Genomic DNA, 26902 nt, shown 5'->3' on the forward strand with positions numbered 1-26902 from the left:
ACTATGGGACACTGTTTGATCATTTAATTTCCTGTCTATCTAGACTATAAAACCGTGGATTAGTACATCGAGTAAAGTTGCCAATAAAGTATATATAAAATCCTGCTTTTTATAATCGACTAAGGCGTAATCCCTCTCAGTAGTAGAGGAGGCCCGTGCCTAACAGTGGGACAGTATATAATACAGGGCTGATATTATTATATTATTATTTTTATAATTGATTGCGTAGGCGTTGTATTGCGGTACGACTACCACGCTATCTTGGGTTCGAATTTCGGGTCGGGCAAAGTGATATCTGAGTTTTTCTGCTCAATATCAGACCGGAGTCTGGAATTTGTGCCCACTATGGCGATAGGCTCGCTCTCTATCACATCATGGGACGGGACATACTTGGCGAAAAGTGGGTGCCCTGGTTGCGCCTCTGCATATCGCTTTGGGGATAAATGCGTGATGTGTGTGTGTGTGTGTGTGTGTGTGTGTGTGTGTGTGTGTGAAAATAAAGAAATGCAAAAAAATGTCAGAAACTGATTTTTTGTTTATTTTAAAACTAGAATTGAACCTACGTTACTTGAATGAAGTTCTACCGCATTTTTAACAATTACTAATAAGTCAGGATGGCCGAGCGGTCTAAGGCGCTGCGTTCAGGTCGCAGTCCACTTCTGTGGGCGTGGGTTCGAATCCCACTTCTGACATTACTTTTTGCATCGAAATTTAACATTATTATGGCGGACAAAAATCTTGAGCACACACGTGATAGTGGATATTTTTGTACGTAAATAACAAAGTACGTAACAATATTAATATACAAAGAAATCCACTACGCAATATACTTAAGATATTTGACGGCTATTAATTCAATTTAGTCGCCGCGCAGACGCTGCCAGTTATTGCACTCATAATAAAAATACTTTTTAACAGAAAATTTTACCGCCGTCAAAAACAACTAAAAACCAAACTAATTTAACATTACCTATATACTGGTTACCAATTTTGGAGTCGGTGCCGATCGAGCTGTCAATATTTAGCTTTCATACAATTATTTTATCGTGTTATTATTATGCTGAGGAAGTTTGTTGCGCCATTTCTTTACAGCAATAATACTAGATAAGAAAGCAGTACTAGCTCTAAACGACAAAATTATCAAAAAATCAGAAAAGTAAAACTGTATTTTTGATGAACTTATCAGTTATTCATGAATCATTTTTGACACAATGTTAAAAGAGATACAGACGAGTATTATTACAGTTATATTTACTAAATCAATGTCAAATTTAGTCTGTATTTATATATATCTAACTTTGGTTAAATCTATAGCGCTAGTCGGAAAAGTTCACATGAAACAAAATATCTAACTTTTTTTTGTAGAACACATTGCATTAATTCAAATTTAATTACATAGTTAAAACCCCACGTAAAGGGGTGAACGCACGTATAACAAAAAACAAACAGACAGACAACACAACGCGACGAGTGACGCCCGCATGTCGTTATCACTTAAAACTGATTACAACATTAATTATTGTGATGCGTCAGATTGCTTATTAACCACTTATTAAAACTTTGATGAGACTATCACAAGTTACGTCAAATGTAGTTCACGGTAATTATCTGTTTATTTAAGAGTTTTTTTACCGAACCTAATTGATGTATGAAGAGATGAGCTTGTCTGATAAGCTTTTTTGTTGAAGTTGAATGACGAGATGAACATGCCGCTCGTCTGATAGTAAGCAAAACGACGTACTATAAGCAGTAGTAACAACATACAGCCCTATAACAATAATATAATACAATCCCGTTATAATAATATCAGCCCTATATTATATACTGTCCCATCCACGCTGGCTTAGTGCGGATTGGTAGACTTCAAACACCCTCAAAATTCCTATAGAGATCTCCTCAGGTATATAGATTTCCTCACGGTGTTTTCCTTCACCATTAAAGTTAGCAATAATTCACAAAGAATACACACATAATGTCAGAAACGTCAGAGGTGTGTGCCCTCGGGAACCTGTGGACATTCGTCTCGGCAGTCCATTCCACACCCAACTAGACTATAGCAACATTTTACAGTCGTTTTTTTGTGACAGAACCCTTATAATGTCCAAAAAACGCGACTCGTACGTCGATGTATTTATTTTGATGTTTGAGATTGGTCGAGAGACCAATGCGTCGGTCACGTGTTAGTCTCAACCAATCACAATAAAACGATATGGACTTATGTCATGTTTTGCGCCACATTTTAAGCACACAGAATTTTAAATTACAAATTATTGCATGACGCTTCACTGCATTTCTCATACTAAGACATAAGGCTCATATTACCTAGTAATTATGCTGGCTACAGTCCTTCAAACTGGAATACAACAGTGCACGCACACTACTGCTTGGCGATAGAAATAGACACTGTAATGTCACCTTTCCAAAAGGCCCATCGCATACGAGAGATTGCCAGGGTACCTACCCAGAAGTCCACTCGCATACAAGAGACCTACCACCAATATATATTCATTACAACTTTTCACTGCAATGTTTTGCGGGACCTCTGCGCGTAGGATCTTCCTAGTATGCACCACAACTGTCCTTATCAATACAATATTGATAAATCTTATTGACTACTAATTATTATGTATTACTAAGAATGTCCTTTAACTCTGAATCCAACAGTGCTTGACCACAACTTGATGATAATATAGAGAATACGGTGGTACCTACGCAGACGGACTATCTGCCTTTGTCAATAAACGATCTCAATCGCTTTTTCGATCCATCGCAAAAATTTACCAATAAGAACAGAATTACTTTTATTATTACAAAAAAAACTATTTTTTATTTATTTTACCTACGGCTCCGCCCGCCTGAATAATTTTTTCCAGAGTAATTATTTTGTAAAAAGTAGCATACAGCAGTCGGGAGTAATGGTAGCTTCATATTTGTGAAGAAATTTTCAAAATCGGATTAGTAGTTTCTGAGATAAAAATACTTTTCAGCTTTATATTATATTACCATAGATTCACGACATCGACTCAAAGTTTAGGTTTCCATCATTTATTGGAACCGGCTATATTAAAACACAAGAAGAGACGCGAAATACAAACCAGCATGGCTTACGTAATAACAATCTATATTAAATGATCAATCCAATATCCCTCGATGACTGTCCCATCAATCATAATGTATACTTTTCCCAATAATGTAAAGTCGTCCGCGCCACCATGAAACAATACGGATCCGCTGACGATTTGTTAATTACTTTGTGTGCGAGTGTGTTCCTGTATCAATGAATAAGTATAAAGGAAGAAGATAGGATACTCTGTATTCGGCGAATCACTATACCTAAATAGAAAGTATTTTGATTCTGATGCGTAAAAGTGCAAATGTAATATGTCTTTTATAGTTACTACAAAATACGAAGGTTAATATTGGTAAATATTAAGATAGTTTATGTTGGGGTAGAGTTTATATTTCAAGGCCAAAGGGCAGTGGGGCAGTTTAAAATATCTCAACTTAAAAAAATGCTTTTTAAAAGGAATAGCAGCGTTTAGGTTAATTTAGAATAATACAAGCAAGTCAGGATGGCCGAGCGGTCTAAGGCGCTGCGTTCAGGTCGCAGTCCACTTCTGTGGGCGTGGGTTCGAATCCCACTTCTGACAGGTTTTTTATTACTAGTTCGCATAAAAAAACCATGTTAAAACATAAAAACCCTAAAAATAGACGTCATTTTACTGTAAGTATGAATATTCTTAATAATAATTATTAGACCGTATATTACAAGTTTTAATTACATTTTATTAGTAGTTATCGTATAAATAGCTAATGTAGATAGTACCCATTTTATAGCCATTCACTTGTGAGCATAGATTAGAGTGTGACTTTTGTATTTAGTCGGCTTATACATTTATATTACACTAGCGACCCGCCCCGGCTTCGCACAGGTGCAATGCTGATACTAAATACACTACAGAAAAACTGTGAACGTTGTATATAAAAACATAGCGGCCCGCTCTGGCTTCGCACGGGTATAACATAACAAAATAACAGTATTTCTCCACTATGTAATGGATGTTATTATACATATAAACCTTCCTCTTGAATCACTCTATCTATTAAAAAAAACCGCATCAAAATCCGTTGCGTAGTTTTAAAGATTTAAGCATAGAAAGGGACATAGGGACAGAGAAAGCGACTTTGTTTTATACTATGTAGTGAAGTAGCATTTACTCACAAGTTGTAATACAGGCCCTAATTCTCTCTGGGTAAAGGTAAAACACAATATTGTATTGGTTAAATTACCTATAGCGCTCTGTCTTGTCTTTGTATTCGTTAATCTATGTCCCCACTTGCGTGTGCGCACATGCGGGTCCCACAACAGTTTATCAGCCAATCTCGCGCCGACGGACAATTGGTAAAAAACACCCTCAAGTAAATTCAACAGTAAATTGCTAAAACTGTTAATTCTGATTCCACGGACACATTTACGATTCTGTTTCAAAGATTGTTAGATTGCTCTTTTTAATGCGGGTTGGATTGTACGTTTCCTTTATTAATGTGTGTTGCGGTTATTTTTAGATATTATCTTCAGGTGATATGAGGGCATAGGTGTGTTCGTAAACATCACGCAAAATATAATTTGACTTATTCATGTGGGATAATTCTATAATAATTAATCACTGATCAATACAGGTAACCAATGTTTCCTTCGAATTATTTGATATGTGGGAAGTGTAATACCTCATATTAATTCTGAGTATTAAATATTACAATAGTATCACAGATTATACGACTGTTATTGCTAATGACTAAGGCAATATTAAACTATATTCGCAGGGTTAAAAGAAGAGATCCAGAGAATAAAATGTTCAAATGGCTATTCTAACAAACTCAATAAGTTTAAAAAATGGAATAGATTACTATAAATATAATGGAATGCCGTATATTATAATGTATATTGCGCTACCCGTTCATTGATAGATTATATTTGACTGCTTGACTGCAGTTGTATTTCGGTAAGACTGCAGTGCTAACGTCTTCGGTTTGATCTCCGGGTTGGGCAAAGTGATATTGGATTTTTCTACTCAGTATCAGCCTGAAGTCTTGAATAAGTGAGCGATATGACGATAGGATCCCTACCACATTGGATGGAGCATATACGGCGAAAAATGAATGCCTAGCTTGCAATTCTGCCTACCCCTTCAGGGAGAAAGGCGTGATGTGAGCTTGTTTTTGTTGATTTAAAAAATGAGTCTTATCAGTTATCACTTCCATTACATGTGGGACAATTGAATTAACTTCACCCAAACATTTGACAAATAAATAAAAATGTTACTAAATTTCATTAAACAACCATCAATAAACAATATTATCGCGATTCAACCCTAACCATGTGGACCGTACAAATTAGAGACAGAAAAAAAATTCAATAACCCTCCAGTGGGCGCCGATCGGCAATATCAATGACGTTTAACCCTAAACATAATCGAGTCTGAGTCGAAACTACCTCGGGGACATCGGGACCTGTATTGTGCGTCGCGTAAAATTGCCGCGTATTTTTTGCAATAAAATTGCTCCCTTGCTTTAAAGTGTGGGGTCGTTTATACCCGGGGCGGTTAAGGGTTGAATGCGCCCTCTGGTGACGGTTTCTGGGTCGTAAGTGAGGATTACGCTCGTCCTAATGGTGGGTAGGCGTAATGATAATCAAAATAAACTACATTCCGTTTTATCCGAGTGAATGATTTGAATGTAAATATAGGGTTTTGAAGGATCAGCATATATTTCAAAATAATTTGGTTTTTTAAATCAAAATTAAAGTCCATCAATGAAACAATATACATTTCAAAATAATTTGTTTTTTATAAAATCCGTCAATGAAACACAACTTTGAAAATGGGAACAAAAATCATGGTAATGGAGGTAATACATAGTTTACTTTAAAACTTTTTTACCAAATATTGAAACGTAATTTATAAATACTTCGAAAAATAAGTTTCCCTGTAAAGATATTGAAAACAAAATACAATACTATTACGATACCATTTTTAAGTAGTTCCATTTAAAGATTCAAAAACTTTCCAACAATTAAAACCAGCATAACATACCAAAACACATTTAAAGTTACCAAAATCTTCAAAGAAACGAGTCCTTAACCCTTACGTCGCGTCCCCGCGCCTAAACGACCCCATAATTGATAAGTAAAGGAAAAGAGTACCTTATACATATTTATGAGATCCTAAAATTGCTACGGGACCATGCGAACAGGAGCACTTGCCCCATCGCCTCATTATGTTTTTAGAGTTCCTTTGTTATAGTCTCTTTGATCAGAAATCGGTGTTTACATGATTTGCTAACGATTTTCAAATGTTTATGCGAGTTGGATTGAAATAAAACGCGGTTTTTTATATTATAATTTTCTTTCCACATTTCGAAGACTGTAACCTTTATGGTCAGAGGGTGGGGACTGAGGTGTTGGTCGTCCGAAAAGACTATAGGAACGACTTACACTATATAATGTATAAAATCGTGATAAAATCCGTAAAATAGTTTTAAATAGATAAAAAGATATTTTTTTCGCACTACATTAAACGACAACATATTATTCACATGAGCCTGACATAGATAAAAATTGTTTGTGCTTACAAGAAAATTTGGCATTTTATTTAACAGGGGGAAACTAGGCAATGCTGTTTCTTCGAGACCAGAACGATTTTACTAATTTAGTTTAGTCCTAATATTATGAGTTTGTATTACAGTAGTTCATTTATTTCAATGATTTGCTACGTTTGAGAGTGTAATTGCGGATGAGGAATTGCAGTATGGAATTCGTTTGTGGTTTACGATATTTCCTTATATCGTGCGGTTTGTGGTGTGGCGGTTAAATGTGCGGTTTAATACTTTATTGATTCAGTTGCCAAAGAGGCAAATGGTCTTGGTGTTAACTGAATTTGAATGAGGAACAGTAATTAAGGTAGAGTGAGGGTATTTTGAGCTGTCGGATATCTTATTTAGGAAAAGAAACGCAAAAGTACGTGAGGAGATGGAGAGGGAGTGGCCAAGTTGGCCCATTTAGGCTGACAATTAATACAGTTTGTATTTCTCACTTTCGATTTATTAGATATATAAGTATAAAAAATTAGAAATACCTATTAAAATGAAGGTAATTAGCGATATCTGATTTTAATCCAACAAAGCCAATATTCAGCTCATAATTTTATTCTGTCTTCCTTAAAACAATAAAAATACATTCAGTGAATTCAGATATTTATGCTTATAAAAACAAAAATAGCTATATAGAATAATATGCTAAAAATCGTTGATTTGTGTTATATTACTCTTTTGTAACCCCCTTGCTTTTCAATTATATAATAAATTATAAATCAGGCTTTATAAATGTTTGATATCGTAGTGTAAGCCATATAGATAGGTAACCATCTAAAGTTCATTTCAAAAGGTACCTAATAAAAATAAATTTTTGCTCTTTAAAAAGCGAATATAAACAAAAATGACACCCCAAAAGATACAACCAACTTCCACTAATCCAAACATTCAGACAAACCTTCACCGACTAAATATCATCCAAGATACATAAAACAGAGTTTATACGCGAACTCGCCGGTGCGTACAAAGTACAATAAACGAGAAGTTTATAGGAAACTCCTGGCGCGTTTGCCTCTCTTTATGACAATAATCCATTGCTGAACGCTTTGTAAATACTTTTCGAGTTGTTTTTATAATTCCCGCTTTAGCGAGGTGTTTTGGGGATTACTTGCGGAGTTTGTTATTGCTGGGGTATATTTTAAGACTTGTGACTGTAATGGTGGAAAACGCATTCTGTTGAGTTGTTATTGGTTTGTAAAGGTCGAGCTAGCTGCTCGCTTGATATTATTCGAGTTAACCGTCGAGGTGAAATTTTCCAAAAGGGAACCCGACTCAATATATAGGTACTAATATGCATAAATACTGTCTGCAAATCGTTCTCATGATAATTAGATTCTACATAAATTCGGCATCAAGGGAAGCCGGTAGGAATCGAGTTACATAGAATCTTCGCCACTGACAAGTACCTAACAGTGACAACCTTCAGTACATCTTTCCCGAGCCACTTCTTGTGCGTTCGGTCTCCACACCAAATGCACGGCCATCTATGGAGGGACATTTGTCGTTGCCCTAAACACATAGTTAAGTGTGTATACTTGTTTCCAATTTTCATTGAGGCCTATGAGGGCTCATGAACATTTTCTGACCTTCTCCCCTCTCCCATCTTATGAGAGTTCGTTTCCTTCCCCTAGATATCCCTTTCCAACTTTCCTCCAGGCTCCGAGTAGACAGTTGCTACGCCAGTAGATTCCAGTATCCCATTTGCAGGTATTCCTCGGTGTTGACTGCGAGGTTTGATACAAAATAACCCTTAGTACGTTGATTAATAAGTCACTCCATGATACTATACTACGTCATTCACCCGAGGACATGTTAAGCCCCATTTAATAACCCTAGTTTAGCCCTTTATACCGGATTCTGTTTGCACAGTGCTGTATCACAGAGATAGACACCATAGTGGCCCAGGCTGGACCCTCATATAGGAGAGACTTCCTAAAACGTCAAGGTGATATTACAGCATTCCAGTAAGCGATATCCCAGAGATTAAAACACGTTAATGGTTTCTTACATTTACGCGATGGTAGAAGTCGGAATAAAACTTGTTTCGGATGTTATCATGGTTTTTTATATTTTAATTTCCTCACGAGTTTCGAAAATTGCATAGTCACGGGGCGGACTGGGTTGTAGGTTGTCGGAAAAATAAGTTACAATATCTACCTACATTTAATAATTAATTAAATTATGACAGTGCGATCTACGCTAAATGAGCTCACAGTGTCTTGAAGTCTGGCAGCCGATCTTTTGGGTTCGTTCTTCAAGCCGTTTCCTTAAACGTCGTAAGAATTAAAAATATAAAAAACCCACAATAAAATCCGAAATATAGTTTTATTTCGCCGTACAACATATTAATTACAGTTTCCGTCTCACAGCGATAATTATAGCTTACATTACAAGTTTTAATGAATGAAATCATATCAATTTATGTATGAGACTGCCGCACATGTTTGCGATGTGGCACAATGATTGACTTCCGGCGGTGGCGATGATGCCATTTGTTTTTAACCATACAACATCCGACGGATGATTTGTGGCGATGTTATGGTGTGAAAAACAATCATGCGATAGAAAAAATTACGTTGGTCGTTTAGACCCCCACTGGTTTTGAAGGGTTTATTGTCGTTTTATTTTGGTTACTAATTAATAAATTACGGGTGGAGGCGTGGGGTCTAGGTTTGGATTCTATTTTTATTCTGAGATTTGTCTGAATGATATTACTTATATTCTATAGACACGAACGTCCATATAAACTATTTGTTCAAAATCTGAATTATAATGGCAATCAAAACGTCACTGTTATAACCTATTTATTCATTTGAACAATAAATAATTTTACTTATTTGACTAATATTTTTTATTCAAATCCACCTTTACACTTCGAGTTTTTATAATATCATGAACGCCACTCCGTACACAACCACAAGCTGTCAACATTGACTATACTAGTCAGTTTGAATGGATTGCAGTTCAATTCAGTTGAACACAGTGAATGTTCGGAACGCCAAATCTAGTACGTAGTACATATATCGATGCTGAATGAGGATTTGCCTTCCGCAGACTGCATGAATTTAGAATTTTTCTATGTTATATACAGCAAGTTCTACGGTACCAAGTGGCCTGCAATGACCTTACCGCCATGCTTGATGATTATGATACGATGTTTTCCTTAAAATATTCAGGATGCATTTAAGTTAATTCAAAAAATATAAACCAGTTATAATATTCCTTGTTTTCCTTCCTTGTACGACTGCGACTACGTATTATATCTAAGGAAGTTTAGGTATGTAAAGAACTATGTTACTTGCCTAATTACTAATATGATAAGGCTTAAGCCTGTGGCTGTGTGAGTTAAATATTGTAATCCTTTTTTGGCTACAGCATATGAATTCGAACGGGGTGATTCCAACGCCTTAAAAAACCGAAGTACCGCTTGCTGTTGCGTTTCAAAACGTTTGCTGGTGGTAGAATATATATTATAACCGCTCGGATAGCGACCACCGTACACAAGGTATTAAAACCCGCCATAGTGGCCTATATAAGTGTGTCGCGTTCCGGGATCAGCCTGTGTATATCCGGTTCTAACAGGCCGGCATAATTGTGTCGACAGCCGAAGGGTAATCATCTCTCATCAGTCGACATTTTATTGGACCCCACTCCACTTACCGTCAGGTGCAGTGGGGTCACTATGCAGTGCATGTATAAAAAAAAACAAAAAACGATAACCCTACATGTAATCCATAATGCCAGTGAGTATACTCAATTGAACAATTAACAAGCCCTAGAAAAGCATAAAGGTGCTATTTGTTGTTTCTCTCTGATAGTATCAGCAAGATTCCAAGTCTCGCTGCAACGCGTATTGGTCACATAACTAAGTTCTCATACAGTCATTGACAAAAATAGTTCATTGCCGGCCACGACTATTCCGTGGAAACGTGTTTTATATCTGTTTTGCTGTTCATTCATAATCTTCTTTTTAATGGCGACGACATAGACCTGCTTGGTTGTAGAGGTGTCAAAATGTTTTATGATGTTGACGTCAGTGGAAACGAGTGACTTGATCTGCAAATTTTGGTATCGACTGATGATTTTTGGGAACTATTACTCAAGGAATAATAAAGACTATCCTGTTTGGAATAGTATATTTAGATAATAGTTCTACTGTTTCTTTGTTCTGTTTCTGAACTGAATATGGACGCAAATCAATGAAAGTATCAGAAAATAAACCGTAGCGCAACTACATAGAGCTTCGGATTGCGATCATTTCATGCTTACTGCATTGCCCTGTTGATAATATTCATTAGATGCTTTGATCTTCAATCTTCACAACACCCTCCAATGTTGCACCCCAGAAAATAGATGACGTTGGTACCGGTTTAGAAGAATTTTCGTATTAAATATTTCTTCAGTATCTACCTCTATCTTTGCCAAAGATTGTGACGTTTGGATGTTTGTTTAAGTAGACGCAAAAACTGCTGAATGGATGAATGAATTAAACTTCGTTCTATTCGGTAAAGGTTTTTACACGAGTGGAGTCGCGAGTAACCCTAGTACTCAGGCAATAACAATGACAATCCACGTAACAGCACAACGAAGGGCAGAAAAACGACTATTAGGTACCCTGTGTTAGTTTGAGTTGGATAAGCCTGTCTGCATTAAAGGACAGAAGAACTACTAATGGGTACCTAATTTTATTCTGGTTGGATATATCTCTCATATCTTTTTTATATTGGTCATGAAAAGACAATCCACGTAAAAGCACAACAAAGTGCAGAACAACTATTGGGTACCCTGTCTTAGTCTAAGTTGGATAAGCTTGTCTACATTAAATGGCAAAAGAACGACTATTGGGTACCTAACTTTAGTCTGGTTGAATATACCTCTAATTTTTTTTTTAATGTTGCCATGGCCTATATCGGCTAGAAATCGACATCACATTATCGTCACGCAAATGCCAATTCTACGTGACCGAAATTGGTTAGGTAGACATCACCTTATCACATCACTCAAGCAAATGCCAGTTCTATCCATTACTAAAGCATTATTAAACTGTAGTGTGAAACATTTGTCGTTCCAGATCATTAAGACAACATGTGCGAGTTATCGGGACACACAGACAGTCGGGCGCGAATCTTGCTCTTATGTAACTGAACGAACATGTCACTTGTTTGTTATTGGACGTTTTTTGAACGATGAAATATCGGTTTCTCACCTGTCTTTAATACCAGCTCTGGCTAGTGTGTAAGTTCTTGTGCGATGTGTTGCTGCAACAACTTGCTAGTGTAAACTTAGCTCTACGTTTGGCTGCTTGCTTAACACCTAACACCATAATTCAGGGGCAAAATCCACACTTCCAGTTTCCCAGTCTATATAAGCCAAAGAAGCGATATATGTTATGACATACCACTAACGCGTTAAGACGCATTACCGACATACCTTTGAGGGTGAAAGTAGTATACCCAAAGGCGCAACTAGTACACGCCAAACCTGATGTTTATAGCCATCATCATCACCAACCACATGAAGTCTACTGCTGGACACAAGCCTCCCCTAGATCTCCAGACGGACCTGTCAAAAGCGGCCTGCATCCAGCGTGTCCCCACAACCATTGTTGTTAACCATCAGGTAATAAGCAAGCCTATCAAAAATAATAAATTCCAATCTCAGTAAGATGTTATTGAACCCAAAGCTAATAAGATGATACAAATAAACACACAAAAGTCGAATGGACAACATCTTTTTCTGAAATCGGTTAATAAGTTAACCGAAAACATCTCCGAGATTAATTCCACAATAAAATTGCACATTAAAATGTATAAAGTGGGAGGCGCAGGAAGTCTGCGGGACATGTGACGAGGGCGTTCAACCCCGCGACACTAGAACATCTAGACTTAATTAACATCTGCTTACGGTTTTAAATCTTTCTTTTTTTAATCTCGGGCGTCGTCTCGCTTGTGGTGTGAAACGGAACGTAAAAATATGAAGTAATTGTTTGAGAGAAAAATATGGATTCGAAGAAATTAATTTTTAACTAAAAAAGCCCTAAAGTATTACGAACACATGCCTTTTTGCTCCCCAAAGAGTAGAAGAGGCGCAACCAGTGCACTTACTTTTCGCCGTGTGTATTCCATCCCATGATGTGATAGGGGGTGAGCCTATTTGGCATTAAGGCATCATTAGTAGAAGCTTGCCTATCCGCGTTGTATACTTACGATATAAGTTTTAATGGGGCTTGTCAATTCGATGCAAAAACTATATTACAGTCTACGATGACAACCTAGACTTTTTTGCATATCCAATAGCCATAGCTCTTGCATCATTAGATCAGATCTAGATTCCGGTTTTTAATAAAAAGTACTTACAGACCTGAGCGGCTAGAATCTCTATTACCACATCATTATCATCAGCCACATAAAGTCCACTGCTGAACATAGACCTCCCCCAAAGATTTCCAGACAGCCCTGTCGAAAGCGGCCTACATCCAACGTGTTCCTGCGACCTGTATCAAGTCGACTGTCTACCTTGCAGGTGGACGTCCAATGCTGCGCTTGCCAGTACGTGGTCTCCACTCACCACATCATCACCACTTTACGCTTTAGTAAAATTAATTCTTTCATATAGTATATTTTTCTATACATAAAAATGTATATTAATGATGCCCACATTTTCAAAAACATCGATATCTGTTTTTGTATAAATATTAGAGATAACATTAGATAACACATATGGAATATATTTTAATACAAAGATTTCAATAAAGAGCGTATTACATTATCAAGGTATCCCCAGCTTACAACTTGCTCTTCTCATACTATCCGCAAGACTTAACATAAAAACATAATTTATATTGTGAATAAACTGCAGGTACCTTAAAAAAACTAAAGCACTTACCATTCCCGCAGCTAATTTCCACAAAACTAACAATTCCGCAACTTTTTCTCTCAGCATCTGTAATTTGCGGCGGTCACCTTCCGACCGGCAAAAAGGCAAAATAGCCTTTCTAATGTCACATCAAGATGCAAATTGTCCCGCCCCGGTATTTATTTTAACTCTAATTTGCTCGCCGGTAAATACCGCAAGGGTTGCCCTTTTAAGCGCTAGTACGCTTTCCTTGTTATATTTTTTGGGGTAAAAAATGAGACGGGATAATTCGGCGTTTGAGTGTCTCTTAGCAAGTTGTCAGTACGGAAACTTAATTTATCTTAGTTGTTGGGATACTGGAAGTTTACGTCTCGTCGAAATGTTTAGAATAGAAAATAAGGGGTTTTGTTAGGTCCTTTGTTGGGTTTATAATGTCGTTTGTATTATGATATTTCAAAGTTGTAGCATTCACTAAAGAATAGAAAAGTCATTGAGATATGACGATAGGATCATAGGCTACGAATTGGTTTTCGCTTTGTTATTCATCAATTTAATTTATGCGTAGGATTGAAATGCTTTTTTCTAAAATACCCCATAAATTAATTTAAGGAGAATTCGAATATTTGTCATTCAGACATTTGTCGCAAATTTTAAAATAAATTTAAATTAATTGTCAGTTAGTCGTTTCATAGTCATTTCATCAAGCATAAAAACTTCAAAGCCTCAGTCAAACCATAACACATTCAAATTTATATTGTTCCATTGTACCGTTCAATCAAGAAAATTAAACAGCGCTTCGCAGCGCCACCGCCGCTTCAAAGGTAAAAGCTTCAAATAAAATTTTGACTGTGAATTAAAAGTAAACATCAAGTGCGGGGTAATTCTGTAAAACGCCTCTCGGAGGCAAAGAACAAATGATTTTTGAGAGCGAACTACCTGCTTGTAGTTAAGCTTTTGGGGAAAATGTGGGGCCATTGTACCGGCGGGTGTTTAGGGGTTGAAAGTGTGAGGGTGCGAAGCGAGCCAATATTGAATTTGACATGAATGGAGGTGGAATTGTGATCGGTAGGTGGAAAAATTCACGAAGGTAGACTTCGTACAATAGTATGACACCGCTTGGAAGATACACCGAACTGAAAATTGTGATACCAAAGTAAATACTAATTAAATTATTGTAAAAATAATTTATATTGTGATGATTATGTTACAATTTCCGATCCATCAATAAATTTCGACGCTTGAATATAAGGTATATCTAAACGAGAAATGTACCAAAAAATATTATAAACATTTGGAATCGCCAGAATTTTCAGCGTCCGTAGATCTAGGTTTTGTATGTCTAAGATAATTTTAATATCATTAGACTATACTTTTGTAAAGTGGACAGTTTTGTTATGATTTTTCTTATTAAAATTAAAACTACGTCACTCTACTTCAGTTTACTGATTGTCGCTTAGATATAATTGCCTTTTAAGCGCCAATATAATTTTTGCCTTTCCCTCATAGAAATTAAGTCGTTAAGTGCATGTTCCTTACCGACTAAGTTTCAAGTGATCAGGAGTATAATACTTTATGATGAGTAGGACGAATATTATCAAATTGATATTTTTGCTTATGAATATCACGCCATTTTCTCTTGTTATAGGGAAGCAGAAGTGTTACATTATTTAGCTATGAAGTAAATTAATGTTCCGTGAGTCTTAAACTTTGTAATTGATAGTTTTGTTATAATGTCTCACATTGTTTTAAGTGTTAACTTAGATTAACTGTTAATTTTAGTGAACTAAAGATGTTTTTTATTTTTTTTTTATACGGGAGCGGAAAATGACCTCACTATACCTGATGGTAAGGGGAATGAGGTCAATATAGAATGTCGACGAACGAGATACCTCTTGCCAGTCACAATTATGTCGATGTTTGAACCGGATATACACAGGATGATCACAGAACGTCATTTACGTAGGCTACTATGGCGGATTTTAACTGCACGGTGGTCACTATCCATGCGAATGCAAAATACATCCAACCAACAAACTATGCAATTATTATTGTTCTTAAAACCCCTATCATTTACTAATAATGAAATAATAACCTCCACTTGCAAAAAAATCTACGTATCGCTAATCTAACGGCCCCACTCGTAATGTTTTGTATTAATTAACTCCGTATAATTAAAGTGGTGTGCGAAACACTGGGCTGACCTGAGCGTGCTGTTTTTCGACTCGCTGGCACGAATGGACACAGTGTTTATTGTGTGAATAAAAATATTCAGCGCTCGTAAACTGTGTTGCGTTGTTGGAAAATGTCATGGATCATTTCTGACGGATTTCTTTGTATGATTTCTTACGTTTACGCGAATGTTAGACATTAAATAAAACTATTTTGCGGATTTTAGCGCGGTTGTCCAACCCCTGACCAAGAAGAAAGCAGTCTTCGAAACGCCTAAAATTATAATATAAAAATCGCGATAAAATCTGAAAATTAGTTTTATTTTAAATACTTCTTTGTAATACATGATTTGATGGGGTTTAATACTATGTGTAATTTTGCGCAGTTACGTAAATATATGACGATTGCATTAAGTTAGTAAATTGCGACACTCGTATACTTTTCTGTCTCTTACCATTCAGTGCTTTAATTCGAATTTTACATAACAAAGTTGACCAAATACTTAAAACTAGTAAAGCCAACAAAGTAAATTGGCCACTGTGCCGCAAGTTGGAAAACACAGAGCGTGCTCACAAAACCTGGGGTTAATAAGCTATTCGCCTCTACTGCTGTAATACAAAATTGCTCAATGTATCCGACACTCATTTTTGAGTGGCCGTTTGCGTGTAAATGGGCTTTGATCTGTTGAATTTTAAACAGCATTAAAACGAAGGATTGGGGCTCGGTTTGAATCGTGACCATCAAATAAATGGCGGGTCATAAAATCTTTATTATTTAGATTTTTCAATGTGGTTTTTTTAAGGAACAACAAATACCTCCATATTCATAGACGTTTTTTTTTTATCTAAGGACGGAGCATTGCTGTGATAACAAGTCTGTTTCTCAGCTTTGTTTATCTGACAGCTTGCTGTTTGTTCTTTATTTATCTGACAGTCAACTAGATTTGTAGCTCTATATTTGCCAATCACAACGGCCCTATGTCTACGCACTGCGAAGGCTGCCATGCCGTCAGCACTGAGAAACCATACAAATCTTGGTATTATACAGGGTGGTGACGACATAGCGACATTAAATGAAACCACATGCCGAGTATCACGTTAGTAGTACGTATACCAAAAATTATCAAATTACAATCAAAGGTTTAGCCGCAGGAATTATTTTTTACTTTAACGATTTTAGAGCATGATGTACATGCATTACGATATAGCCACGCAAGTTCATTAGGTCATTCACCTCAGAACAATTTCATTTACCTACATGCGTAATACAACTAAATACAATGTGCTACTCGCTACTCAGAAATAATATTACAATATTTTATTGTATTCCTGATTGTATTTAGACCTAATCACCATAAAGATAACATTATTATTATTAGCAAAGAAAGATTGCCGAGGCGCACCACTTGTTTTGTAAACTGGTAAGATAGCTACGTTGTCAATTCGACATTTTTGTCTATACATGTAGGTAAGTGTAGGCAAAAATACCAGGTGTAAGGGAAGCGCTACCGAAAACGAAGACAGCGCGATCGAATTATTACAATTTTTCTCAAATTTTCTTAAATTTCTATACAGCGTTACGTATGGATAGATAAACTAAACTATTAATTAGAAACAAAATTAATTATTATTAAAAAAATATCATAATGTAAGTTGTAAGACGCACATCAGCTGATGCTGCGCGGCGCGGCGCGGCGGCCGACAATTTGTCGGCATTTCTTTTGTAGTTCGTACGCGTGTGTATTAGTTTTGATTAAATGTTCAAGTGTTTACATGAAATCTGAACCTAGTGACCATGACCACCATTTTTTAGATTACGTTCATGAATGAAACTTTACGCTCAAAAGGGACCGCCAAATAAGAACGTATGTATGCCTCTTACGTGCAGTGCCTACAGGTCAGATGAGGTTAATAAACAATATTATAAAGGCTGGTGTGTATAATTTAGATTATTTTCGCATTTAGTTTGTTTGAAAAATTAGATTCTTGTAGTTTTGCGTAATAACTTTTTTGATAATTTTAGAGTGTTTGGATCAACTAGTGGGGTGCGTGTTTTCATTTAATGTCGTTATGTCGTCACCACTCTGTATATTGCGTGGCACTTCTCCGCGCTCGTCATCCTGAGACATTGTTAAGCCTCATAATGCCTAGTAATTACGCTGGCTACAATGTCCTTCAAACGGGAACACAATTGCACGCATGTTGAATAGAAATTTATTACATACATACATACATAACATCACGCATTTTATCCCCGAAGGGGTATGCAGAGGCGCAACTAGGGCACCCACTTTTCGCCAAGTATGTTCCGTCCCATGATGTGATAGGGGGCGAGCCTATCGCCATATCGGGCACAAATTCCAGACTCCGGGCTGATACTGAGCAGAATAAACCCAAATATCACTTTGCCCGACCCGGGATTCGAACCCAGGACCTCAGAGCGCTATTGTACCGCACATGCAATACAACTACGCCACCGAGGCAGAAATTTATTGCTGGTAGGATATATTTTATATACGGATAGACCACCGCACACAAGGTATTAAAACCCGCTATAGTGGCCCACGTATGTCGCTTTCCGGATCGGCCTGTGTATATCCGGATCCAAGAGGCATAAATGTGACTGCTGAGGGGTAATCATCTCTCGTCAGTCGACATTCTATTCCACTCCACTTACAGTGCAGTGGGGTCACTTTGCCGTGCACGTATTAAAGAAATAGACAAAGCAGTGGTAACCTAGATGGCCTCTCGCACACGAGAAATTCTAATATTGTCATTATGCCAAAGTATCTTAAAATATATTTATCATGTAATTATCACACAAAATAAATATACAATGTCAGCTAATTATTACCTGAACTCAAGAACCTTTGGTTATTTAAAATATATTTATCATGAAATTTTTTATCACACGAAATAAACCTGCAATATCAGCTATTACCTGAACTCAAGAACTCTAGGTTATGACCTCACAAATACTAAGTGAAGTTATTAATACACCATACTATTATAGTAGATGTAAAAGTATAAGAATATGAGTAGACCACTCTAAAATAAGCCTTAAAATCAAAGCTAAAAGGTTTTATATACCAAATGTTAAATAGAAAAATCTTGGATCCTTTTAAATAATAAATTCCATTCGCGTGAACATTTACGAGTAAATCCCCGAAAATCAAACGTCCGAAGCTCGTAACGATTTCCATACCTCACAATACGCGGGGTCTATTCTGGCCTACAATCGAGGGATGAGCTGAATAATGGGATTTCCCCGGCGAGATTATGTCTGGATTATTTTACACTGAGTACATAATAAAAAAAAAATCACACTTTTCTGGTGTGGGAAATTAAATTTTAATTGTAGGAACGTAAGGTTGAAATCAGCTTGCAGTGCCGCTGTAAGGGAATTTCATTTTGTCCCGAATAAAAATATACCATACGACGGCTTTGCTTTATCATTGCGAAGTGGAGGTGTAATTAGTTTTCGCAAAGCAAGCCCCGGCGCCTTATTCTGATGATTGCGATAATAAATTAGTTTGAGCTTCTTTTTAAATGAATCGTTTTTATAATTTAAACTAGTGGTAGGTCGGTAATGCAAGTAATATTTCGATTAAAAATAGTTTCATATAATAATTACCTATAAAAACAAGAAAATTACTAACAATTAACGAATGAAACATCTCATATAAACCCCTCAGAAATTGATTAGCACCGATCATTGACTGTATAACTCGATTATATCCACTACCTAAAAAAAATAACTACGAAACACCAGAGGACTTAGACAAGATCATTTTCTACAATCGTACAAGCTTCCAGAAAAAGAAATGTATATAAAATAACTATAAAAGATTTATAACTAAGACATCATTTACATTCATTTTTATTTTCTATTATCATTGATGATTGTAGAAAACCATCTTGTCTTAGGTCGAAATTTTTTGCACTAAAAGAAATAAAATTCTTAGTTTTCAAGTCATAAAAATTCCCTAAAAATAATATTCAAAAATATATATTTGTTCCAGAATACAGCCTCGCCAGGGTCGGATTAGCGGGGCGTATTCGCGTTTCGGCGTCCGGGCCGGCTGTGAAAAATTGAACCGTTCATTGTTTTAAATGTCGGTGCGTGACGCGCCGCGGCTTTCATTCGTCCGACGTCGCCTATAATTGTGTCATATTTTCGACGCAGTGTGGATTTTTATTATTTATTATTATATTGGTTGGTTATTTGTTTAATAACATAAAAATTAAATTATAATCGTTAATCTTGAATTAATTAATTTATTATTATAATAACGTAAAAATATTTTTTTTTGTTATTTAAATCCCGCTTAAATAAATTCTAAATTAAATTGCATTCTATTTTCAAAAAATAAATTTATAAAATCTAATCGCAGCTACAATTACATTAAGAAACTTATTCCATATTCAAACGAAACACAAAAACTTTTTCACCAAAATTGCTCACGAATAAATGCATTGGTAGTACAATAAAATCCATCACGAATCATATTATTGTGTTACCTATACAAAGTGATTGTCACTCGAGGCACATGGCGGCGCCACGGACGCCCGAGGCGGGGCTTCCCACACCACGCCCACAGAAAAACTTCGCGAGCGATAAGGTCGGAATCACTATGGAGATTCTAGTGATTTTCGGCTTTACGGCACCGAAAGCCGGCCGAGCCGGAGCGGAGTGTGTGGCGGACTTAAAACACACTCGCGACCCGAGCAGGTCGCACGCATCGCGACATTTTCAAATTTTGTTTATCGAACGTTACCATAATAAAGTATTTTGAGTTCACCCGTGAGATCGGTTATGCGTTGTTTGTTTTAAAATGGAAGTAAGTGCGATGCCCCCGATGCCTTTGGACTTTTCTATGGTGAGGAGCGGGAGTGATTCTCCTGCAGGCGGCATGAGAGAGGAGTCGCCGAGGCCCGTGTCCAACAGCGCGTTCCGAGTTGTCACTCCGAAAGGTTAGTACTTTCTTAAGAAATTAAAGAAGAAAATGACATAGAAATAAACCATCTTTGTATTTATTATGTTGTCTCATGGATACTGAAAAGCATGTGTTATGAAAAGTCTAAAGGATTAATTTCAAATCTTATTATTAGACAGACAATTATCCGGTCCGCGGATTGAGGAAAAATTGGCCGCAAACGGAATTGTGAATTTACCGGTAGTCCGGGAAAATGGTGTATCAATTATAAAACAATTAATATAAATTAATGTTTGTAGAAAGAATAAATAAACACGTTCTTTCCGCTAAAATTTGCGCGAAAATAAATAATTATTTAGTTGTAAACGATGTTTAAAAATGTTTTGTATATAACTAACATTTTTTAACCTCGCCGAGGCCCGAAAGCATATTCTTTTTTTGAAATTATAATAATCATTTACAACATTTAAAATTAAATAAGCTTTAACATTTGTATTAAACGTTTTTGTCACTATTCAAACCATTTTGAATTTATTTTTAGAATGGAACATTTAAATTTCGCAATTTAAATTTGCGATTAGTAGTTGTGTAACCAAAATCCGCGATTAAAAATAAATCAATGCTTATGTTTCGTGAATATTAATATGTTACGGGATAGTAAAATTATAGGTTATTTAACGTATATTACTTTACCTAATGTTTACAATAAATTTCCTATATATTTTCTTTTTCAATTTATAATTAATGTGATAGGACAGATGTTATTGGAAAAGAACGTGTAGTTTATAAATAATACCTATGTACATATAGTACTAAAATTCTAGCAAACCTGGTAAAACCATCTCCCAAACGGCAAAGTAAGTACTTGACCACAATAAATGTATGAACATTGGTTATTTTTATTTGTATCGTTTTCAATATATTTCTAACCTATAAAAACTTTAATAATATTATTTTGGCGCTTAGTGCATTGTATAACAATGTTTATGTATGTTTTGTAGATACTATAAGAGGTTTCACAATATTTTTCATCACTGTTTTAGTCTGAAAATATTGTCCAGTCTAAAAAAATATTTTAGGTCAACTGGTTTATTACAGTTGTAACAATATTAAATCTATGACAATAATTTTTAAGGATTATCTAGACATAATTAATAAAAACAATTACAACGACACTACAGTAACATTATTTAATTCGATTCTAAATTTAAATTTCAAATTTGAATTGATTCCAAACGCGTTGCGATTATTCGATAATTATTGAGATATTATTAACAAAAACAACTACAACTACATTATTCAAATCGATTTTAAATTTAAATTTCAACTTTCAAATGATTCCAAACGCGTTGCGAAATTTTGAAAAAAGAACAACTTTAATAGACTGGCAGTTTAAAGAATAAAATGAAGATATGGCGCTAGTAATTTTAATACTGATTGGTCAAAGAGTATTGGTATACGCGCTCGATCGTCGGCAAATGCTTTTGAAATATTAATGTTGCAATTTCCATCTCCATTCTCTGAGAGGTTACTGTGTACTTTTTTCTATTGCGTCTGTCTTTTGTAAGGGATATGCGCCTGCTACTTGGATTGTTTTTTTAAATGTGTATTGGAATAACTATTACATCGTAATAAAGCCTATTTTTCAATAATTTGATATCATGTTTTGTGCAGTTTGCAAGTTTTTTTACAAGTTAGAGCTGGTATTGCATCCTTTACCCGTTAAGTTATAAAAATTATTAAGATATAATATATATATTTTCCCAAATTATTACAACCTAGCTTTTGCCTGCGGCTCTGCCCGCCTGAAATAGTTTTTTCTAGGATATATATTTTCCCGGACTAAAAAGTAACCTATAGCATTCAGGAGTAATGTAGCTTCCTATTAGTGAAAACACATCAATATAGGTTTAGTAGTTCCCGAGATCAACGCGTTGAACAAACTCTTCAGCTTTATATTAGTATAGATAATTGTTAGTTTTGTTAATTTCAATTAGGCAAAAAGGTAAAATATACAAACTTTTCATTTTCCGCATTCAGTAGAAATGTCATTACAGCGGTTGTAGACCAAGAAGTTTAGAACAAGATTAATAGCTAAAATTTATAAAGTTGTATAATTGTAAAATGTAAGTAGATATTGTAACTTTGACTTTGCGGATGAACAACACCTCAGTCCCCCCCGGGACCATGAAGGCTGCAAAGTCTTCGAAACGTCGGGAGAAAAGTGAAATATTAAAACCGCGATAAAATCCGAAAAATAGTTTAATTTTAATAATCAGTTTAGGTTTGCGGTCAGTGCACAAGTATGAAGAAATATTTCAGCTATGCGATCTAAGTTAAACAAACTGAGTTTAGTTTTTGATTAACAACCAGTATTAGGACAAAAAGTATTTATATAAAGGCTAATATATTCTAATTAATGTTTGCATACATAACAAAAAAAAAATTGAAATCTCCGAGAAAATATAATATTCAACTGTTTTAAATATTGTTTTAAATATACAATCTTTTAAAAAATAAAAAATGACTAACTTGTCCCCCAACAGAAACTCCAATTAACCCGGTACCAAAAAACAAAAAGGGCCAAAAGTACCCCATCTAACACCGCAGTGCACACTCGAGACAATAACACCATAACAGTAATCCGCGGTCCCTCCGACCCGCCACGCGCCGCCCTGACCCTTCCCGAGTGTTCAAAGTGCAATCGTCGAATTACAACGCTTTACTTGAGGATTACGTAATTTTAAATTGTTAAATAATTTATTCCGTTCTTTTTTTAATTTGAAAAGTTTTTTTATTATATTATTCTTTATTCGAATCTTTTGAAGGTTTTATACCTTTAAGTATTCATTTAAAAAAAAATATTGATCTATGACTGCTTCGATGGCGTAGTTGTAATACGACTGCAGTGTTGTGGTCTGAGATTCGATCTCCGGGTTTTGTTACTTAGTATTAGCCCGAATTATGGATTGTACGCCTGATATGGCGATAGCCTCACCTATCGTATTATGGGGCGGAATACACACAGCGGAAATGGGTGCACTAGTTGTGCCTCTACCTATCCCTTTGACGATAAAAGGCGTGAGTGAGAGTGTATTATTGATATATTACAATGTTGATATTTAGAATTAATTAATGTTTCGGAACAACAGTCCCAATAAGATAGATCACAAATCAAAGGCAAGCATTTGACTTGTCTCAGTTTTGTTGAGACGTCAAGTTTAGGTCGAATGGAAAAAAAATTCAACGGTTTTTTTTGAGACACTCAAGCCTTATCTACCTCCAACTTCAATACGAAATCACATTAAGTACATCTCGTCAATCAAACGCATCAAGAAATTATGACTGAAAATATTTTGAACTCTATCTCATCACATCAAAGGCCTGAGCCGCCATATCATTCCGTTATCCTTATCCTATATGGGTCGACATGTTTCCGTCTCGCTCTAACAGTCGTCTTACATATTTCATTTCACACATCTATGGTTGTCAAATACTAAACCTAATGTGCATACAAGTTTTTATTAGAGGAGTCTTCAAAGAATACCAAACTCTGTTTTCGATGGGTTAAGAAGTATTTATGCGGGAGCTATTAATAAAGCAGGTCGCACGAAGCGATAACTTCGTCTTAAAGCAGTTATAAGAAATAATGCAACGGTCATAGTAATAGAAAAGACGTTGGAGGGAAGGATTATATTGGGCTTTTGGCAATCAATATGTACTCTGTATTATATACTGTCCCACTGCTGAGCACAGGCCTCCTCTACTACTGAGAGGAATTAGGCCTTAGCCCACCACGCTGGCCTAGTGCGGATTGGTAGACTTCACACACCCTCAAAATTTCTATAGAATACTTCTCAGGTATGCAAGTTTCCTCACGATGTTTTTCCTTCACCGCTAAAACAGGCATAATTCACGTAGAACACAATATGATTTTAGAAAAGTCAGAGGTGTGTGCCTTTAGATTCTGAACCTGTGGACATTCGTCTTGGCAGTCCGTTCCACAACCAACGAGGCTATCGCCGCTTATGACAAGAAATATAACGTTTTAATCTAACATTTTACATCTTTCATTAGACCTAAAGTTATCAAAACGATCGAAAACACTTAAAGCTATATAAATAGAAAATAAAATTACAGTTCCAGACAAATCTCTCTCAACAGATTACAGAAAACAATTAATATCAGAGAGGTTATAAGCCGGATTGGCAATAATTTCTACGTTCTCGGCCGAGACATCTGATCCCGGGCATAATCGGATTTGGCTGATCGAACATAGTCTTTATTGAGTTTGCCATTATTTTTGTACGGCGGGTAACATTCTAGAGACATTGATTTTAATAAGATTGCGTTATTATTTGGACAATTTTGAATGTTAGAAGCAGAAAGGTGTTTAAATTTTGTAATTTTAGGATCCTGAACTTTGAAATCTTCTATGTCAAAAATTCAAATTACTATTTGAATATAACTGTCGTATCAATCTTTGAGATAATTTCTCTCAATTTTCAAAACTATTTACTTTTACATCTTTTCGACATAACACAAGAACCATTTTTTGTATAAACAAAGCCCTTTCAAAAACTTCAAGTACCCAATTCCAATAAAACCATCCTAAAAGATCTTCATATCCTATAGGTTTATTTAGCTAGGTCAATACAGATGTCGAAGCAACATGGACCTCTGATTTGCGCTCTCCGCACCGCGTCGATCCATCATCCCAGATGGAAATCTAATTTGTCCGCATTTGGCACCGTGCGTCCTCCCTAAATGAATTACCGTCACGACTCGCCACTGTTACATGTATGTATGATTTATTTCTACTATTGTTACTCTATACGGTTTCTGCTGCCCTGGTAGCTTCGGTAACCTTGTTATCTTGATTTTTGTACATTTTTTCTGGCTTTTCTATTTTTCATAGGGAATTTTTGACTTAAGTGAAATTGCCAGTTTAGAAAGTATTTGGGTTTTCTTGTTTTGTCGGTTAACTAAACTGTTTGAATGTATTCTCATAGTCTATGATTCGTACCAGTTCCAGTTTTAGCATTTATAGTCAATTATTTTAGGCTCTCATTTTCTTCTGTGGTAGCGAACTATTTTAATCTAATTTTAATAGTTCTTGAAATAGATTTCATCGTTTTTCTATAAAAAATTGTCCCTCAGGGTGTGTGAAGTCTACAAATCCGCACTAGGCCAGCGTGATGGACTGAGGCCTAATTCCTCTCAGTAGTAGAGGAGGCCCGTGCCCAACAGTGGGACAGTATATAATACAGGGCTGATATTATTCTTATTATATTATATATGCCACTCTTTACATAAAAACAAAACAATTTAAGTAACAATATGTGAACTAATTTAGATTTCTAAACTATACACAGGTTCATCAGGAATACAAACTTCATAAGATGTTAATTGTAAAAGCCATAATTTTCCTGATCATATCTACAAATTTTCTTGCTTTCTACAAACTCTAAGCTAATAAAACATCGTTTTTAATTCTAAAATCATTAAATATCAATCAAATCAGATTATCATAATGATTATAATATTGACACTTCAAGTTATTTCTAATGAATATAGCAAATCTCGTCAACTAGTAATCCGTTTACATCGTTAATGCGCGAGAAAAACGAGCAATCGAAGTCGCACACATGTCCCGAGTAGCGACAAAACAATTAAAACGATGTCCTTCACAACATCCGCATCCGATTCTCACAGCTATTCCTTGCAACACTTGGACGTGAACTATAAAAATAGCGTGTTATTACTCTTATGGATATCGAAATGTATATTGTGGAGTATTGTTGCGTCATTCATTTTTTAACTTTGTTTTATAAATAATAGCTTTTTCTCGCAACTTCACCCGCGTGAAGGAGTTTTCCGGGATAAAAGTCCCGCTATATATTTTCCCGAGATAAAAAGTAGCCTATAACCTTCCCAGGGTCTTAAACTATCTCCATACCAAATTTCATAAAAATCCGTTAAGTATATTTTGAGAAAATTGATAACATACAGACAGATAGAAAAGGGGTCTTTGTTTTATAATAAGTATAGATTTCAACGTTAATTATTTCAATTTAGTAATTGTCGTCAACATACAAAAAGATAGTACGATCTAAAACTCATGACTGGACAACTTTAGAAATGTGTATGAAAGGACCCAGTGGAAAGCATTATACGAGGCCTCTGTCAAGAGCCATACTGAACTGCGGGGGCATTTAACCTACAATTCAATAAAAAATAATTCAGAATAAATCCTCTTATTATTATTAATTGATCAAGAAATTATAAAATTAC

At 35.7% G+C, this 26902-nt stretch overlaps 1 protein-coding gene and 2 non-coding genes across 3 annotated transcripts in view; all 3 read left to right on the plus strand.

Moving 5' to 3' along the window:
- Positions 1–608: 608 nt before the first annotated feature.
- Positions 609–692, plus strand: Trnal-cag. The gene has a single exon. It is a non-coding gene; the product is annotated as a tRNA-Leu (tRNA).
- Positions 693–3566: 2874 nt separating this feature from the next.
- Trnal-cag lies at positions 3567–3650 on the plus strand. The gene has a single exon. It is a non-coding gene; the product is annotated as a tRNA-Leu (tRNA).
- A 16689-nt stretch (positions 3651–20339) lies between these two features.
- Positions 20340–26902, plus strand: part of LOC115448461 (zinc finger protein Gfi-1b) — a 73145-nt gene continuing 66582 nt past the window's right edge. Inside the window, exon 1 of the mRNA XM_030175899.2 lies at positions 20340–20645. Coding sequence (XP_030031759.2) covers positions 20507–20645 — 139 coding nt within the window. The 5' untranslated portion in view covers positions 20340–20506. The remainder of the gene's footprint in view (positions 20646–26902) is intronic.

The sequence above is a fragment of the Manduca sexta genome, chromosome 23 (genome assembly GCF_014839805.1).
Source record: "Manduca sexta isolate Smith_Timp_Sample1 chromosome 23, JHU_Msex_v1.0, whole genome shotgun sequence".
In the NCBI taxonomy this organism is placed as follows: Eukaryota; Metazoa; Arthropoda; class Insecta; order Lepidoptera; family Sphingidae; genus Manduca; species Manduca sexta.